The sequence below is a fragment of the Saccopteryx bilineata genome, chromosome 1 (assembly GCF_036850765.1).
Source record: "Saccopteryx bilineata isolate mSacBil1 chromosome 1, mSacBil1_pri_phased_curated, whole genome shotgun sequence".
Taxonomy (NCBI): domain Eukaryota; kingdom Metazoa; phylum Chordata; class Mammalia; order Chiroptera; family Emballonuridae; genus Saccopteryx; species Saccopteryx bilineata.
In genome coordinates, this window is record NC_089490.1 from 217896625 (window position 1) to 217914845 (window position 18221).

At 37.1% G+C, this 18221-nt stretch overlaps 1 protein-coding gene across 1 annotated transcript in view; it reads left to right on the forward strand.

The window, feature by feature from the left end:
• Positions 1 to 17242, forward strand: part of DISC1 (DISC1 scaffold protein) — a 369832-nt gene extending 352590 nt beyond the window's left edge. The window contains 1 exon segment of the mRNA XM_066236163.1: positions 16710 to 17242. Within this exon segment, the coding sequence (XP_066092260.1) occupies positions 16710 to 17070 (361 nt within the window). The 3' untranslated portion in view covers positions 17071 to 17242.
• Positions 17243 to 18221: the final 979 nt, after the last annotated feature.

Sequence of the window (18221 nt, forward strand, 5' to 3'; positions counted from 1 at the left end):
ATGAGAACAGGCATATAGATCAATGGAACAGAACAGAGAACCCAGAAATAAACCCACAGTTCTATGGACAGCTGATATTTGACAAAGGAGGTAAGGCCATACAATGAAGTAAAGACTATCTCTTTAACAAATGGTGTTGGGAAAATTGGACAGCTACATTAAAAAAAAAATGAAACTAGACCACCAACTTACACCATTCACAAAAATAAATTCAAAATAGATAAAAGACTTAAATTTAAGTCATGAAACCATAAGCATCTTAGAAGAAAAGATAGGCAATAAGCTCTCTGACATTTCTCGCAGCAATATATTTGATGATTTATCTCCACAGGCAAGTGAAATAAAAGACAGGATAAACAAATGGGACTATATCAAACTAAAAAACTTTTGCACAGCTAAAGACAATATGAACAGAATAAAAAGACAAACCACACAATGGGAGAACATATTGGACAATACGTCTGATAAGGGGTTAATAACCAAAATGTATAAAGTACTTGTAAAGCTCAACACCAGGAAGATAAACAATCCAATCAAAAAATGGGCAAAAAAAAATGAGTAGACACTTCTCCAAAGAGGACATACAAATGGCCAATAGACAGATGAAAAAATGTTCAACATCACTAATCATTAGAGAAATCCAAATTAAAACCACAATGAGATATCAGCTCACACCAGTCAGAATGGCACTCATTAACAAAACAACATAGGATAGGTGCTGGTGAGGATGTGGAGAAAGGCGAGCCCTCCTGCAGTGCTGGTGGGAATGCAGACTGGTGCAGCCACTGTGGAAAACAGTATGGAGATTCCTCAAAAAATTAAAAATGGTTCTGCCATCCCACTTTTAGGAAAATGGTTCTGCAATCCAACTTTTAGGAATATATCCCAAGAATACCATATCACTGACTGAAAAAAAGAAATGCACCCCCATGTTTATGGCAGCATTGCTCACAATAGCGAAGATGTGGAAACAGCCCTAGTGTCTGTCAGTGGACGAGTAAATTAAAAAGTAGTGGTACACACAGACTGATAAGATGGCAGTGGAGTAGGCAGATGCACAGACGCCCAGCTCTCACCACCAAACTGGAATACAAATCAATTTAGGAAAAATCAGCATGAGAAACCAACTCTGAACTATAAGAACAGCTCTCAAAAACCAAGGAGCAAAGAAGAAGCCACAACAAACCTGGTAGGGAGCACCTGAATCTCCCCTGCTTACAGGAACGGGCGGGGGGTGAGGCTGAGAGCCCACAGGGGATCTCACACAAGGGAAAAGGGCAGAAACTACTGCTCACAGCCACTTGCCTGGTGACCAGAGAGCGAAGTGTGTTGAAAAGACCAGCTTATCTCCCAAGCAGAAAGGAAAGAGAAAGGGACAGACTGTAAGGGGCTAAGGAATGAAGGAGACGACCTAAAAAAGCTGACTCATTCATGCTGGAGGCGGCCGTAGCTGGGGGAGGGAATGAACCTTTCACAAAACAGAGCTGAATTGCTTCCAGATCAGAGATCTCCGGACATCCATCCAGCTCCAATCAGCGCAACAAGACAGCTGAAAACAAGAAGTGGGGAGGAGGGGCAGTAACTCAGGTTTCCATGGAGATCTGAGATACACCTTCCCTTACTGAAGCTGAGAAAATACCCTGCCCCAGAGAGATTAATTGGCTAAAGAGGACTTCAGAGTCTCAGGTTCACCCACCACATTCCTGGATACACTTTAAAGGAAGCCCCCTGCTGAGATCAGTTAACAAGACTATCACCTGTTAAGAAAACAAACAAATCAAGACTTCAAAGCTGCCCAAATCCTAAAGTGGATTACAGATAACAGCTGATACCAACCCAAGAAGACCTAGAAATAACACAACTGAAAACTGGAGGCAGACAACACCAAGCCTAGACTCAACCAACTCTACAAATAAAAACCCCAAAAACAGACAATGAGAAGACAAAGAAGTGCAATCCAAATGAAACCACAAGAGATACCTTCAGGAGATGAACTGAGTGATATGGAAATAATCAAACTTCCAGATGTGGAGTCCAAAATAATTATTGTAAAGATGCTTAGGGATCTTAGAACAACAATGGATGGTCATTATGAACACCTAAATAAAGAAATAGCAAGTATAAAAAAGAATCAGTCGGAGATGACAAATATAATATCAGAAATAAAGACCACAATGGAAGGAATTAAAAACAGGATAAATAGAGCTGAGGATTGAATCAGCGAGTTGGAGGACAACTGGAATGAAGGCATGAAAGCAGAGAAGAAAAGAGAAAAGAGACTCCAAAAGTCAGAGGAAACCCGTAGAGAGCTCTGTGACAACATGAAGAGAAATAACATCTGCATCATAGGGGTTCCTGAAGAAGAAGAAAAAGAGCAAGGGATAGAGACTTTGTTCAATCATATCATAGCTGAAAACTTCCTTAAATTAATGCAAGAGAAACTCTCACAAGTCCAAGAAGCACAGAGGACTCCATTAAAGAGAAACCTAAAGAAACCTACACCAAGACACATCATCATTAAAATACCAAGCTAAGCGATAAAGAGAAAATATTAAAAACTGCAAAAGAAAAAAAAGTTATAACCTACAAAAGAGCCCCCATAAGGATGACATCCAACTTCTCAACATAAACACTTGAGGCCAGAAGGGAATGGCAAGAAATATTCAAAGTAATGCAGAACAAGAACCTACAACAAAGACTACTTTATCGAGCAAGGCTATCGTTTAAAATCGAAGGAAAAATAAAAAGCTTCCCAGACAAAAAACAACTCAAGGAATTCATTACAACCAAACCAATGCTGCAGGAAATGTTAAGGGGCCTGTTGTAAACAGATCAAAGTGGGAAAAGAATATAGGAAAAAAGGAATAAACCTTTAAAGAAGAAAATGGCAATAAACAACTACATATCAATAATAACCTTAAACGTAAATGGATTAAATGATCCAGTCAACAGACATAGGGTAGCTGCGTGGATAAGAAAACAGGACCCATACATATGCTGTCTACAAGAGACACACCTTAGAACAAAAGATACACATAGATTGAAGGTAAAAGGATGGAAAAAAACATTTCATGCAAATGGAAATGAAAAAAAAGCTGGGGTAGCAATACTTATATCAGACAAATTGGACTTTAAAACAAAGGATATAGTAAGAGATAAAGAAGTCCACTACATAATGATAAAGGGAGTAATCCAACAGGAAGATATAACTATTATAAGTATCTATGAACCTAATATAGGAACACCCAAATATATAAAGCAGAGTTTGATGGATTTAAAGGGCGAGACCAACAGTAATACTATAATAGTAGGGGATTTCAATACCCGACTAACATCACTAGATAGATCCTCAAGAAAAAAAATTAACAAAGAATCAGCAGACTTATTGGAAACACTAGATCAACTCGATTTAATAGATATCTTCAGAAACTTTCACCCTAAAGCAGAAGAATATACATTCTTTTCAAGTGCTCATGGTACATTCTCTAGGATAGACCACATGTTAGGGCACGAAAGTGCTCTCCACAAATTTAAGAAGATTGAAATCATATCAAGCACTTTCTCCGATCACAATGGCATGAAACTAAAAATGAACCACAACAGAAAAGCTCAAAAATTCTCAAACACATGGAAACTAAATATCAGGTTGTTAAATGATGAATGAATTAAGAATGAGATCAAAGAAGAAATAAAAAATTCCTAGAAATGAATGACAATGAGCATACAACAACTCAGAATTTATGGGACACAGCAAAAGCAGTACTGAGAGGGAAGTTCATAGCACTACAGGCACACTTTCAGAAGCTAGAAAAAGCTCAAATAAACAACTTAACCCTCCATCTAAAAGAATTAGAAAAAGAACAGCAAGTAAAGCCCAAATGTAGTAGAAGGAAGGAAATAATAAAGGTCAGAGCAGAAATAAATGACATAGAGGCTAAAATCAATCTGGAAGAATCACAACACCTAAACAGACCGATTACAACAAATAAGATCGAAACAGTTATAAAAAAACTCCCAACAAAGAAAAGTCCGGGGCCCGATGGCTTCACAATGGAATTCTACCAAATATTCAAAGAAGAACTAACTCCTATCCTTCTCAAACTATTTCAAAAAAATCAAGAGGAAGACATCCAAGCTCCTTTTATGAGGCAAGCATAATTCTGATTCCAAAACCAGGCAAAGACAACAGAAAGAAAGAAAATTATATGCTAATATCTCTGATGAATATAGATGCTAAAATCCTCAACAAAATATTAGCAAACCGGATCCAACAATATATGGAAAAAAATGATACACCATGATCAAGTGGGATTTATTCTGGGGAGGCAAGGATGGTACAATATTTATAAATCAATCAATGAGATTCATCACATAAACAAAAAGAAGGAGAAAAACCACATGATAATTGCAATAGATGCAGAAAAAACATTTGATAAAATCCAGCACCAATTCATGATCAAAACTCTCAGTAAAGTGGGAATACAGGGAACATACCTCAACATGATAAAATCCATCTATGAGTAAACCACAGCCAACATCATACTCAATGGGCAAAATTTAAAAGCAATACCCTAAAGATCAGGAACAAGGCAGGGGTGCCCCCTTTCACCACTCTTATTCAACATAGTCCTGGAAGTCCTAAACACAGAAATCAGATAAGAAGAAGAAATAAAAAGGCATTCAAGTTGGAAAAGAAGAAGTAAAACTATCATTATTTGCAGATGATATGATATTGTATATAGAAAACCATAAAGTCTCAGTCAAAAAGGTACTGAACCTGATAAATGAATTCAGCAAAGTGGCAGGATATAAAATCAATACTCAGAAATCAGAGGCATTTTTATACACCAACAATGAACAGTCAGAAAGAGAAATTAAGGAAACAATCCCCTTCACAATTACAACCAAAAAATAAAGTACATAGGAGTAAACTTAACCAAGGAGACTAAAGACTTGTACTCAGAAAATTACAAAGCATTGATAAAAGAAATGAAGGAAGATACAAACAAGTGGAAGCATATACTGTGCTCATGGTTAGGAAGAATAAACATCATTAAAATGTCTATTTTACCCAAAGCAATCTATAAATTCAATGCAATACCAATTAAAATACCAATGACATACTTCAAAGATATAGACCACATATTCCAAAAATTAATATGGAACCAAAGGAGATCACAAATAGCCTCAGCAATCTTAAAAAAGAAGAATAAAGTGGGAGGTATCACACTTCCTGATATGAAGTTATACTACAAGGCCATTGTACTCAAAACAGCCTGGTACTGGCATAAGAACAGTCATATAGATCAATGGAACAGAACAGAGAACCCAGAAATAAACCCACAGTTCTATGGACAACTGATATTTGACAAAGGAGGTAAGGAAATACAATGGAGTAAAGACAGCCTCTTTAACAAATGATGTTGGGAAAATTGGATAGCTACCTGCAAAAAAATGAAACTAGATCACCAGCTTACACCACTCACTAAAATAAACTCAAAATGGATAAAAGACTTAAATGTAAGCGTGAAACCATAAGCATCTTAGAAGAAAAGATAGGCAGTAAGCTCTCCAACATCTCTCTCAGCAATATATTTGCTGATTTATCTCCACAGGCAAGTGAAATAAAAGACAGGATAAACAAATGGGACTATATCAAACTAAAAAGCTTTTGCACAGCTAAAGACAACAAGAACAGAATAAAAAGACAAACTACACAATGGGAGAACATATTTGACAATACGTCTGATAAGGGGTTAATAACCAAAATATATAAAGAACTTGTAAATCTCAACACCAGGAAGACAAACAATCCAATCCAAAAATGGGCAAAAGAGATGAATAGACACTTCTCCAAAGAGGACATAAAGATGACCAATAGACATGAAAAAATGCTCAACATCACTAATCATTAGAGAAATGCAAATTAAAACCACAATGAGGTATCACCTCACACCGGTTAGAATGGCGCTCATCAACAAAACAACACAAAATAAGTGCTGGCAAGGATTTGGACAAAAGGGAACCCTCCTGCACTGCTGGTGGGAATGCAGACTGGTGCAGCCACTGTGGAAAACAGTATGAACATTCCTCAAAAAACTGAAAATCGAACTGCCTTTTGACCCAGCTATCCCACTTTTAGGAATATACCCCAAGGACACCATAGAACGGCTCCAAAAGGAGAAATGCACCCCCATGTTTATGGCAGCATTGTTCACAATAGCAAAGATCTGGAAACAGCCTAAGTGTCCATCAGAGGACGAGTGGATTAAAAAGCTTTGGTACATATATACTATGGAATACTACTCAGCCATAAGAAATGATGACATCGGATCATTTAAAATAACATGGATGGACCTTGACAACATTTTACGGAGTGAAATAAGTAAATCAGAAAAAACTAAGAACTATATGAACCCATACATAGAAGGGACATAAAAATGAGACTCAGAAACATGAACAAGAATGTGATGACAACAGAGGTGGGGGGTGGGGGCAGGGGGGATGGGGCGAAGGAGAGAGGGATTGGCGGAGGGGAGGGGCACAAGAAAACCAGATAGAAGGTGACAGAAGACAATTTAACTTTGGGGGAGGGGTACACAGCACAATCAAATGTCAAAATAATCTAGAGGTGTTTTCTTTCAACATATGTATCCTGATTTATCAATGTCACTGCATTAAATTTAATAAATAAATTTAAAAAAAGATATAAAAAAAAGCAGTGGTACATATACACAATGGAATACTATGGGACTATGAAAAAGAAGGAAACATTACCTTTTGCAACAACATGCATGGACCTGGAAACTATTATGTTAAGTGAAATAAGCCAGGCAAAGAAAGAAAAATATTATATGACCTCACTCACTTTTGGAACTCAAGGAACAATGAGAACGGAGAAACGGAATTGAGACAGAGGAGGGATCAAAGGGACCAGAGGAAAAGAGGACAGAGGGAAAGGGGATGGTAGGAGGGGTAAACCTGAAGGGAAGTCTGGAGGGCGCTGTAGGGAGGGGGGCAAGGGAGATGTTGAGGGGAATAGGGAGGAGGGGGGATGCATTTGAGGCAACCCAATTAATCTATGTAAACACAATTAAATAAAAAAATAAAATTTAAAAAAATAAAATAAGTGGAATCACAGTGCCTCTCGCTTGTCTTTTCACTTTTGCCCAAATTTGTTTGTGAGAGTCATCCATATTGTTGTAGACTGTGCTAACTTGTTCATCTTTGTAGTCTGATATTCTACTATAGGATTATGCCATACTTGATCCATTTTTCTGTTAATGGAGATTTGTTTTCCCTCCCAGGTATTGGCTGTTATGAATAATGTCCTATGATCATAAATACAGTTGATCATCATTATTTGTGGATTCTGTGTTTGTGAATTTGCCTACTCAATAGGGTTTGTGTTTAACCCCGAAATCAATACCTGCAAAACTTTCACTGTCATTGAAGAGCAGGCACTAAAGTGTCTCAAAGTCTGAGTCACCTGATGTGCCTGGTCTCAGCTGCAGTTGAAGAAGGCGAAATCCTGTCTTCTCGCTCTAGTTCTCATGCTCTATCTACACAAGTATCCTTTATTCTACTTAGTGCCATTTCTTTTTTTTACATTTCATGTTTTTTCTTGGTGGTTTCATTATTTAACCTCTCCCCCAAGGGTAGTGCTGAAGTGTTTGTTTCTGCTCCTAAGTACAAGAGGCAGTGTCTCATGGAGAAAATACATGTGTTATATAAACTTCATTCAGGCATGAGTTACCGTGCTGTGGCCATGAATTTGATATTAATGAACTAACAATTTACATTATTTAAGTTGTCTTTAAACAGAAACACACAGAAAACAGTCTATATATTGATTTATTGATGAAAATGTTTTGACCAGAGTCTTGTATGGAAATGTTTTTTTCTTTTTTTTAATCTTATTTTTATTAATTTTAATGCAGTGACATTGATAAATCAGAGTACATATGTTCCGAGAAAACATTTCCAGATTATTTTGACATTTGATTATGTTGCATACCCCTCACCCAAAGTCAAATTGTCTTCTGTCACCTTCTATCTGGTATTCTTTGTGCCCCTCCCCCCCCCCACCACCTCTCTCTCCTTCCTCGCCCTCTCCCCACCCCTCCACCCCACCCCCTGTTACCATCGCATTCTTGTCCATGTCTCTGAGTCTCATTTTTATGTCCCTTCTATGTATGGGTTCATATAGTTCTTAGTTTTTTCTGATTTACTTATTTCACTCCGTATAATGTTGTCAAGGTCCATCCATGTTATTGTAAATGATCCGATGTCATCATTTCTTATGGCTGAGTAGTATTCCATAGTCTATATGTACCAAAGCTTTTTAATCCACTTGTCCTCTGACAGACACTTGGGCTGTTTCCCGATCTTCGCTATTGTGAACAATGCTGCCATAAACATGGGGGTGCATTTCTCCTTCTGGAACAGTTCTATGGTGTTCTTGGGGTATATTCCTAAAAGTGGGATAGCTGGGTCAAAAGGCAGTTCGATTTTCAATTTTTTGAGGAATGTCCATACTGTTTTCCACAGAGGCTGCACCAGTCTGCATTCTCACCAGCAGTGCAAGAGGGTTCCCTTTTTTCCACAACCTTGCCAGCACTTATTCTGTGTTGTTTTGTTGATGAGCGCCATTATGAATGGTGTGAGCTGATATCTCATTGTGGCTTTAATTTGCATTTCTCTAATGATTAGTGGTGTTGAGCATTTTTTCATATGCCTATTGGCCATCTGCATGTCCTCTTTGGAGAAGTGTCTATTCATTTCTTTTGCCCATTTTTGATTGGATTGTTTGTCTTTCTGGTGTTGACAAGGGCTTTATAAATTTTGGTTATTAACCCTTTATCAGACGTACTGTCAAATATGTTCTCCTATTGTGTAGTTTGTCTTTTTATTCTGTTCTTATTGTCTTTGGCTGTGCAAAAGCTTTTTAGTTTGATATAGTCCCATTTGTTTATCCTGTCTTTTATTTCACTTGCCTGTGGAGATAAATCAGCAAATATATTGCTGCGAGAGATGTTGGAGAGCTTACTGCCTATTTTTTCTTCTAAGATGCTTATGGTTTCATGGCTTACATTTAAATCTTTTATCCATTTTGAGTTTATTTCTGTGAATGGTGTAAGGTAGTGGTCTAGTTTCATTTTTTTTGCAGGTAGCTGTCCAATTTTCCCTAAAACCATTTATTAAAGAGGCTTTCTTTACTCCATTGTATGGCCTTACCTCCTTTGTCAAATATCAGTTGTCCATAGAGCTGTGGGTTTATTTCTGGGTTCTCCATTCTGTTGCATTGATCTATATTCCTATTCTTATGCTACTACCAGGCTGTTTTGAGTACAATGGCCTTGTAGTATAACTTGATATCAGGAAGTGTAATACCTCCCCCTTTATTCTTCTTTTTTAAGATTGCTGAGGCTATTCGTGTTCTCTTTTGGTTACATATAAATTTTTTGAATATGTGGTCTATATCTTTGAAGTATGTCATTGGTATTTTAATTGGTATTGCTTTGAATTTATAGATTGCTTTGGGTAATATAGACATTTTAATGATGTTTATTCTTCCTAACCATGAGCACGGTATATGCTTCCACTTGTTTGTATCTTTCTTTATTTCTTATATCAATGTTTTATAATTTTCTGAGTACAAGTCTTCAGTCACCTTGGTTAAATGTACTCATAGGTACTTTATTTTTTGGTTGTAATAGTGAAGGGGATTATTTCCTTAATTTCTCTCTCTGACTGTTCATTGCTTGTGTATAAAAATGCCTCTGATTTCTAAGTATTAATTTTATATCCTGCCACTTTGCTGAATTCATTTATCAGGTTCTATATCAAACTATAAATTATTCATTTATGGTTTTTTGACTGAGACTTTAGGGTTTTTTATATACAATATTATATCATCTGCAAATAATGATAGTTTTACTTCTTCTTTTCCAACTTGAATGCCTTTTATTTCTTCTTGTCTGATTGCTGTGCCTAGGACTTCCAGGACTATGTTGAATAAGAGTGGTGAAAGGGGGCACCCCTGCCTTGTTCCTGATCTTAAGGGGATTGCTTTTAATTTTTGCCCATTGAGTATGATGTTGGCTGTGGGCCTGTCATAGATGGCCTTTATCATGTTGAGATATGTTCCCTGTATTCCCACTTTGCTGAGAGTTTTGATCATGAATGGGTGCTGGATTTTATCAAATGCTTTTTTTGCATCTATTGATATTATCGTGTGGTTTTTCTCCTTCCTTTTGTTTATGTGATGAATCACATTGATTGATTTGTGAATATTGTACCAGCCTTGCCTCCCCAGAATAAATTCCACTTGATCATGGTGTATCATTTTTTCCATATTTTGTTGGATGTGGTTTGCTAATATTTTGTTGAGGATTTTAGCATCTATATTCATCTGGGATATTGGCCTATAATTTTCTTTCTTTGTGTTGTCTTTGCCTGGTTTTGAAATCAGAATTATGCTCACCTCATAAAAGGAGCTTGGATGTCTTCCTTCCTCTTGAATTTTTTGAAATAGCTTGAGGATAGGAGTTAGTTCTCTTTGAATATTTGGTATAATTTACTTGTGAAGCCATCGAGCCCAGGACTTTCCTTTGTTGGGAGTTTTTTGATAACTGTTTTAATCTCCTTTGATGTAATTGTTCTGTTTAGGTGTTCTGATTCTTCCAGATTGATTTTTGGAAGATTGTATGTTTCAAGGAATTTGTCCATTTCATCTAGGATGTCTAGTTTTTTGTCATACAGTTCTTCAGAGTATTTTCTTACAATATTTTGTATTTCTGTTGAGTCAGTTGTTATTTCTCCACTCTCATTTCTAATTTTATTTATTTGAGTCTTCTCTTTTTTTTCTTGATGAGTTTGGTTAAAGGTTCATTGATCTTGTTTACCTTTTCAAAGAACCAGCTCCTAGTTTCATTGATCCCCTGTTTTGTTTCCTTAGCACTATGTCATTTATTTCTGCTCTGTTCTTTATTATTTCCTTCCTTCTACTACATTTGGGCTTTACTTGCTGTTCTTTTTCTAATTCTTTAAGATGCAGCGTTAAGTTGTTTATTTGAGCTTTTTCTAGCTTCTGAAAGTGTTTCTGTAATCCTATGAACTTCCCTCTCAGTACTGCTTTTGCTGTGTCCCATAAATTTTATGTTGTTGCATGCTCATTATCATTAGTTTCTAAGAATTTTTTTTATTTATTCTTTGATTGCATTCTTAATTCATTCATTATTTAACAACCTGCTATTTAGTTTCCATGTGTTTGAGAAATTTTGAACTTTTCTGTTGTGGTTGATTTCTAGTTTCATGCCATTGTAATCAGAGAATGTGCTTGATATGATTTCAATCTTCTTAAATTTGTTGAGACCACTTTTGTGCCCTATCATGTGGTCTGTTCTGGAGAATGTACCATGAGCACTTGAAAAGAATGTATATTCTGCTGCTTTAGGATGAAAGTTTCTGAAGATTTCTATTAAATCCAGTTAATCTAGTGTGTCCTTTAAGTCTGCTGATTCTTTGTTAATTTTCTTTCTTGAGGATCTATCTAGTGATGTTAGTGGAGTATTAAAATCCCCTACTATTTTAGTATTGCTGTTGATCTCACTCGTTATATCCATCAAAGCCTGCTTTATATATTTAGGTTCTCCTATATATTAGGTGCATAGATATTTATAATAGTTATATTTTTCTGTTGGATTGCTCCCTTTATCATTATATATTGACCATCTTTATCTCTTACTATATTCTTTGTTTTAAAGTCCATTTTGTCTGATATAAGTATTGCTACCCCAGCTTTTTTTTCATTTCCATTTTCATGAAATGTTTTTTTCCATCCTTTTACCTTCAGTCTATGTGCATCTTTTGTTTTAAGGCGTGTCTCTTGTAGACAGCATATGTATGGGTCTTGTTTTCTTATCCATGCAGCTACCCTATGTCTTTTGATTGGATCATTTAATCCGTTTACATTTAAGGTTATTATTGACATGTAGTTGTTTGTTGCCATTTTATTTTTTGAAGCTGTATTCCTCTTTTGCTATATTCTTTTCTTACTTTGATCTGTTTACAACAGGCCCCTTAACATTTCTTGCAGCATTGGTTTGGTTGTAATGAATTCCTTGAGTTGTTTTTTTTTTTGTCTGCAAAGCTTTTTATTTCTCCTTCAATTTTAAATGTTAGCCTTGCTTGATAAAGAGGTCTTGGTTGTAGTTTCTTGTTCTGTATTACTTTGAATATTTTTAGCCATTCCCTTTTGGCCTCAAGTGTTTCTGTTGAGAAGTCTGATGTCATCCTTATGTAGGCTCCTTTGTAGATGATAATCTTTTTTTCTATAGCAGCTTTTAATATTTTTTTTATCACTTAGCTTTGGTATTTTAATTATGATATGTCTTGGTGTAGGTTTCTTTGGGTTTCTCTTTAATGGAGTTCTCTGTGCTTCTTGAACTTGTGAGAGTTTTTCCTGCATTAATTTAGGGAAGTTTTAAGCTATGATATGAGTGAACAAATTCTCTATCCCTTGTTCTTTCTCTTCTTCTTCAGGAACCCCTATGATGCGGATGTTATTTCTCTTCATGTTGTCATAGAGCTCTCTAAGAGTTTCCTCAGACTTTTTGAGTCTCTTTTCTTTTTTCTTCTCTGCTTTCATGCCTTCATTCCTGTTGTCCTCCATCTCGCTGATTCCATCCTCAGCTTTATCCATCCTGTTTTTAATTTCTTCTATTTTGGACTTCATTTCTGATATTTTATTTGTCATCTTTGACTGATTCTTTTTTAATTTTTCAACATCTTTTTTTATACTTTCTATTTCTTTATTGAGGTGTTCATAATGACCATCCATTATTGTTCTAAGATGCCTAAGCATCCTTACAATCATTATTTTGAACTCCACATCCAGAAGTTTGGTTATTTCCATATCACTCAGTTCATTTCCTGGATGTTTCTCTTGTGGTTTCATTTGGATTGCACTTCTCTGTCTTCTCATTATATCTGTGTTTGGGTGTTTTGTTTATAGAGCTGGTTGAGTCTAGGCTTGGTGTTGTCTGCCTCCAGTTTTCAATTGTGTTATTTTTAGGTCTTCTTGGGTTGGCATCAGCTGTTATTTGTAATTCACTTTCGGATTTCGGCCGCTTTGAAGTCTTGATTTGTTTGTTTTCTTAACAGGTGATTTTCTTGTTTGCTGATCTCAGCAGGGGGCTTATTTCAAACTGTATCCAGGAATGCGGTTGGTGTATCCTGAGACTCTGAAGTCCTCTTCTGCCAGTTAATCTCTCTGGGGGTGGGTTGCTTTCTCAGCTTCAGTCGGGAGAGGTGTATCTCAGATCTCCATGGAGGACCTACTGCTCCTCCTCTCCACTTGTTGTTTTCAGCTGTGTCTTGTTGTGCTGATTGGAGCTGGAGAGATGTCTGGAGATCTGTGACCTGGAAACACTTTGACTTTTGATTTTTGGAAGGATCAGCCCCTCCCCCAGCTATGGCCGCCTCCAGCACTGAATGAATCAGCTTTTCAGGTCATCCTCTGCATTCCTCTGCCCCTCACTGTTTCTCTCTCTCCCGTTTCTTTTTGGAAGACAAGCCGGCCGTTTTAACACACCTTGTTACCTGGTCGCCGGGCAAATGGCTGTGAGCAGTATTTACTGCTCTTTTTCTTGGACTGAGATCTCTTCTGGGCTGTCAGCCACCCCCCTCCTCGTTCCTGTAAGCAGGGGAGATTCAGGCGCTCCCTAGCAGGTTTGTTGTGGCTTCTTCTTTGCTCCCTGGTTTTTGAGAGCTGTTCTTGTAGTCCAGATTTGTTTTTTCACGCTGATTATTTATAAAATAGTTTATAATCCAGTTCATTGGTGTGAGCTGGGAGTTTGAGCATCTGCCTACTCTGCTGCCATCTTCAGGTCTCTGTATGAAAATGTTTTGACCAGAGCTTGTATTCTCCTAGTTGTTCAGTATTTGAAAATTCAGTGCTCATGGTGACTTTATAGAACATAACTACAGTGAATAAGGCAAATTGATCGTATGGACATTTTGCTGAGTGTATACCTAGGAGTCGCATTACTGGCTCTTATGATTGACATGTTTGTGACATTAGTACAGGTGTCAGAGATTTCAGAGGCATTCTGGTACATGCCCACCGGCAAGATAGGAGAGTTCTAGCAGCTTTGTATCTTTTCTAGCACTTGGTATTGTTAGGCTTGTGAATTTGAGCCATCTTATCAACATGTCCATCATTGTGGTTTCATAGGTATTTTTCTGATGACTCATGGTGCTGAGCATCTTTTCATAAGTTACTGATGGGTCACTCAGCTGCTCTCTTTTGTGAAGTGCCTGTTCAAGCCTTTCCCCTTTTTAGAAATTGGGTTGTCTGTCTGTTGTATTGATTTGTAAGAGTCCTGTTTATATTCTAGAATCAGTCCTTTGTTGGTTACATGTGTGACAGTTTCTCCCACTTTATGGCTTAGCCTTTTGCTCTCTCAGTGGTGTTTTTTGATGAATAAAGTTTTTAATTTTAATGAAATGAAATTTATCATTTGTTTTCTTGAGCATTTAGTACTTTTTATTTTCTGTTTAAGAGAGCTTTGCTTACCACAGAGTCTAAAGACATTATCCTGTTTATCTTCTGGAAGCTTTTGTTTTTGTTTTATCTTTTACATTTTGATCTATAATTCAGCTGACACTGATATTTACATAGTGTGAGTCAGTAATCATGATTTAATTTTTTTCCCACAGTGCTATCTACTTGAGATACATATGTTGAAGATGGTCAGTTCCCCAGTACATTTCATCTCTAATAATGCTTTCATGACCCATCATTACCATTCTTTTACTTGTAACCTTGTTTAAATCCTTATATTTAAGTATGTCTGTTGTAAGTAACATATAATTGATTTTGATTTTGATTCTAGTCTAAAAATCTTTGCCATTTAATTATAGTATTTACGTATATTTAATATAATTCCTAATGCACTCAAGTATACCTTTCTATTTTACCGTTTTCCCCATTTGTGCCATGTTTATTCCTGTTTACTTTATTGCTTTCATTAAAGCAATACTTTATTATTTTAAATTTTAAATATTTCTCCCATATTAGCTTGTCAATTATACAACTCTCTGTTTTTTTGACTACCATAAAGGGTTCAGTATGAATCCTTGACTTTTTAACGTCTAATTTAAATAAGTACTTCTGCTACTTTCTAGACAACACAAGGACCTGAGACTGTCTTAATTTCTTGTTTTTCTCATTTTCTTTGTCCTGATTGCCATGTATTTTAATTTTATGTATATTTTAGACTGTGACAGAAATGAGCACTGCTGGTGTTTTACAGAAACGTTCACTTAGACTCACATATTTGCTCTCACATGTTTCCATCCCAGAGTACTGTGCATGCTGCTGGCTGGAACCATTTCCTTTACCATGGGTGTGCTGCCTAGGAATTTTTTAGTTTTTATTAATTTGAAAATGATCATATAATGTACAGATTGACATCTTTTTTCTTTTAGCACTAAGATGTTTTATTGTCCTGGCTTCCACTATTTGTCTCCCATGGTATTGCTCTTTTGAAATAAATGTCTTTGTTTCTCCCACTCCTGTTAAGTGTCTTGTTCTGTCTTTGATGCCCAGCAGTTTCACTATGACAGATTGAGGTGTCTTTTTCTCTGTTATTTTTTCTGCTTTGAGATTATAGTACTTCCTGTTTGTGTGGTTTGATTTCCCTTGTCAATATTTGAAAATTCTTAGCTAATATCCCCTGTAATATTGTTTCTGTCTCATTCTTTCTTTTTCCTTCTGAATTCATTATTATAGATATAGGCTTTAAAATAATGGTGATATGTTCAAGAAGATAGAGGATATGATGGATAATTGAAGCAGAAAATAGAAATATGTAAAAGAATATCACATAAAAATTATAGAACTGGAAAATAAAGTAAAATGTAAAACACATTTTACTTTAGATAAATTGAATAGCAGATTAGATACACTAGCAGGAAGGTTTATTAAATGGAAGATAGCTATACTGAAAATATCCAGCATAAGCTTAATAGATGGATGCAAAATATGTATTTTTATTTAAAACCCCAGAATTTTGGCTTTCCATGGAAAACCAAATTTTTCCCTCCTTATAGGTTTAGTTGGCTTGAGCTAATGAAGGGTGCTTTGGAGAGGGTACATCTTTCTCAGTAGCTGTAGTCCACTCCTTTCTGTTGCCTTCTGCCACTGAGGCTGAATATCTGTTATTATGGTTTATATTACCTGAGCACTGCTTCACTTATTTGCATGACCTGGGTGATTGTGTGTTGGTGGGGAGAATATGGGGGGGTACAATTGAGGCAGATGAAACATTACGTGAGAAAGGACTTAGCCAGGGAGTTTTGGGCTAGTCTGAGTATTCAAAGAAAATGAGCAGGGCTGGGCACAGACATGAGCTGGGGCTGTTTGTATTGGGCTACTAGCTCTGGAAAAATATATAGGATCTCAGATGCCTTCGCAAACTAAGAAGATAAGAAGGATCAGTACTTATTTCATCAATACTTGATGGTATACAAGTTTGGCCCCTCTGAATCTTCTGGTTGAAGTAATCCATTGCTATATAAAATGAAGTTGATAGCTAGCTGGGGGATACTAGCTGACAATAGCCAAGTATACAGGCTATTTACCTGGTGTGATGAGACATCTCTGAACTGATGTGTATGCTTTTCTTTTCCCTCTGTCTTAGCTGCAAGTGCCTGCTGCTTAGGAAAGTGTGGGAAGCTGACTTGGAAGCTTGTCAGTTGCTGATCCAGAGCCTGCAGCCTCAGGAGGCCAAGGGCAGCCTGTGGGCAGAAGATGAGAAGCAGATGGATGACTTAGGGGAAGCTCCTGGCATCTCCCCCAAGCTGCTCTCTGAAGATGAGAGGAGGACCCCTTTCCAGGCTCTGAAGGAGGGGAAGGCTCCCCTGGTCCTCCCTTCTCCCTGTGCTGGCAGTGAGCAGAAAGAGGTCTGTCCATCCCCACAGCCTCAGCAGGGGCTCCACTCTGAGAGGTGCTTTGGGGCCACACTCAAAATGCTAGCAACTCTCGGCAGGGTTTCCCACTAAACCATACAAACTTTTCAAAAATATGATTATAAGATAATGTAGAATTTTTGTAGAAGAAGTTTAAAATATGGAAGAGCAGAAAGAAGAACTTTTGGCATATTTAGTTCTATTCTATTTTCATGGCCACACTTAAAATATATAGTCTAATATATAATTACTACATATTACATACACTTTCTATAGTATATGCACCATATAGCTATTATATGGTACTATATGTGCCATATGTTTAATTATATGTTTAGAATCTATATTTTATAACATATTTTTAGAATCAAACATTCAAATATATGTATTTGTTCCATTAATTGTTTTTGGCAAAACAAGATTGTAATGGATTTTTTATTCTGCTTTATTCATTTTTTTTAAAAAACACCCTAATACTTACTTGGCTTATGACTAAGATATATATATATGTATGTGTGTGTGTGTATATATATATATATATATATATATATATATATATATATATATAGTAGATTTATTTAACATTTAACCACAAGGCTGACCTTGATTAACAGAGAAGAGCTTACAAACCTTCCTGCCATTCCCCTCCTTTCCCCTCCCCTCCTTTGCCCTTCCCTTCCTCCTGCTCTTCCCCCCTCCCTTCCCTAGCCCTTCCAGGTCCTCCCTTCATCTCCCTGTCCCTCCTCTGCACTCTCCTCCCTAGCTCTTATTCCTCCTTTCCCTCCTCTCTCTCCTCTCCTTCCCCCTCTAACCTTAACACTATTCCCTTCAATGGAAGCAATCCAAGAATTCTTTGCCAATTTCAGTGCCCTGACAGGAGGCTTTGGAGCTCTCTTTCCTGGCCAGGGTCCCAGGTGTTCTGAATATTGAAAGGAAATTAAAGTGGTGAAGCTGCAGGAATGTGTCACTTTACATCTCCACCTTGCATTTGATGTTAGATGTGCCCTCTTCACTGGGTCTTTTCCATGACTCACGGCTGGGTGGGGAGAGTGCCCCCCATGACTCCACCAGGATGGGCCTCCAGGTTCTTTCTGCAGGACCATGGCCTGTGCAGAGCAGACACTCACCAACAGCATGTGCTCACAGTCACTGCCTCTGGGCTGCTTGGAAAATTGACAGTTGATCATACATCTGAATTGAGTAATTTAGGAGAAAGACTGCTGTAATCCCTTGGGCCTCCCAGA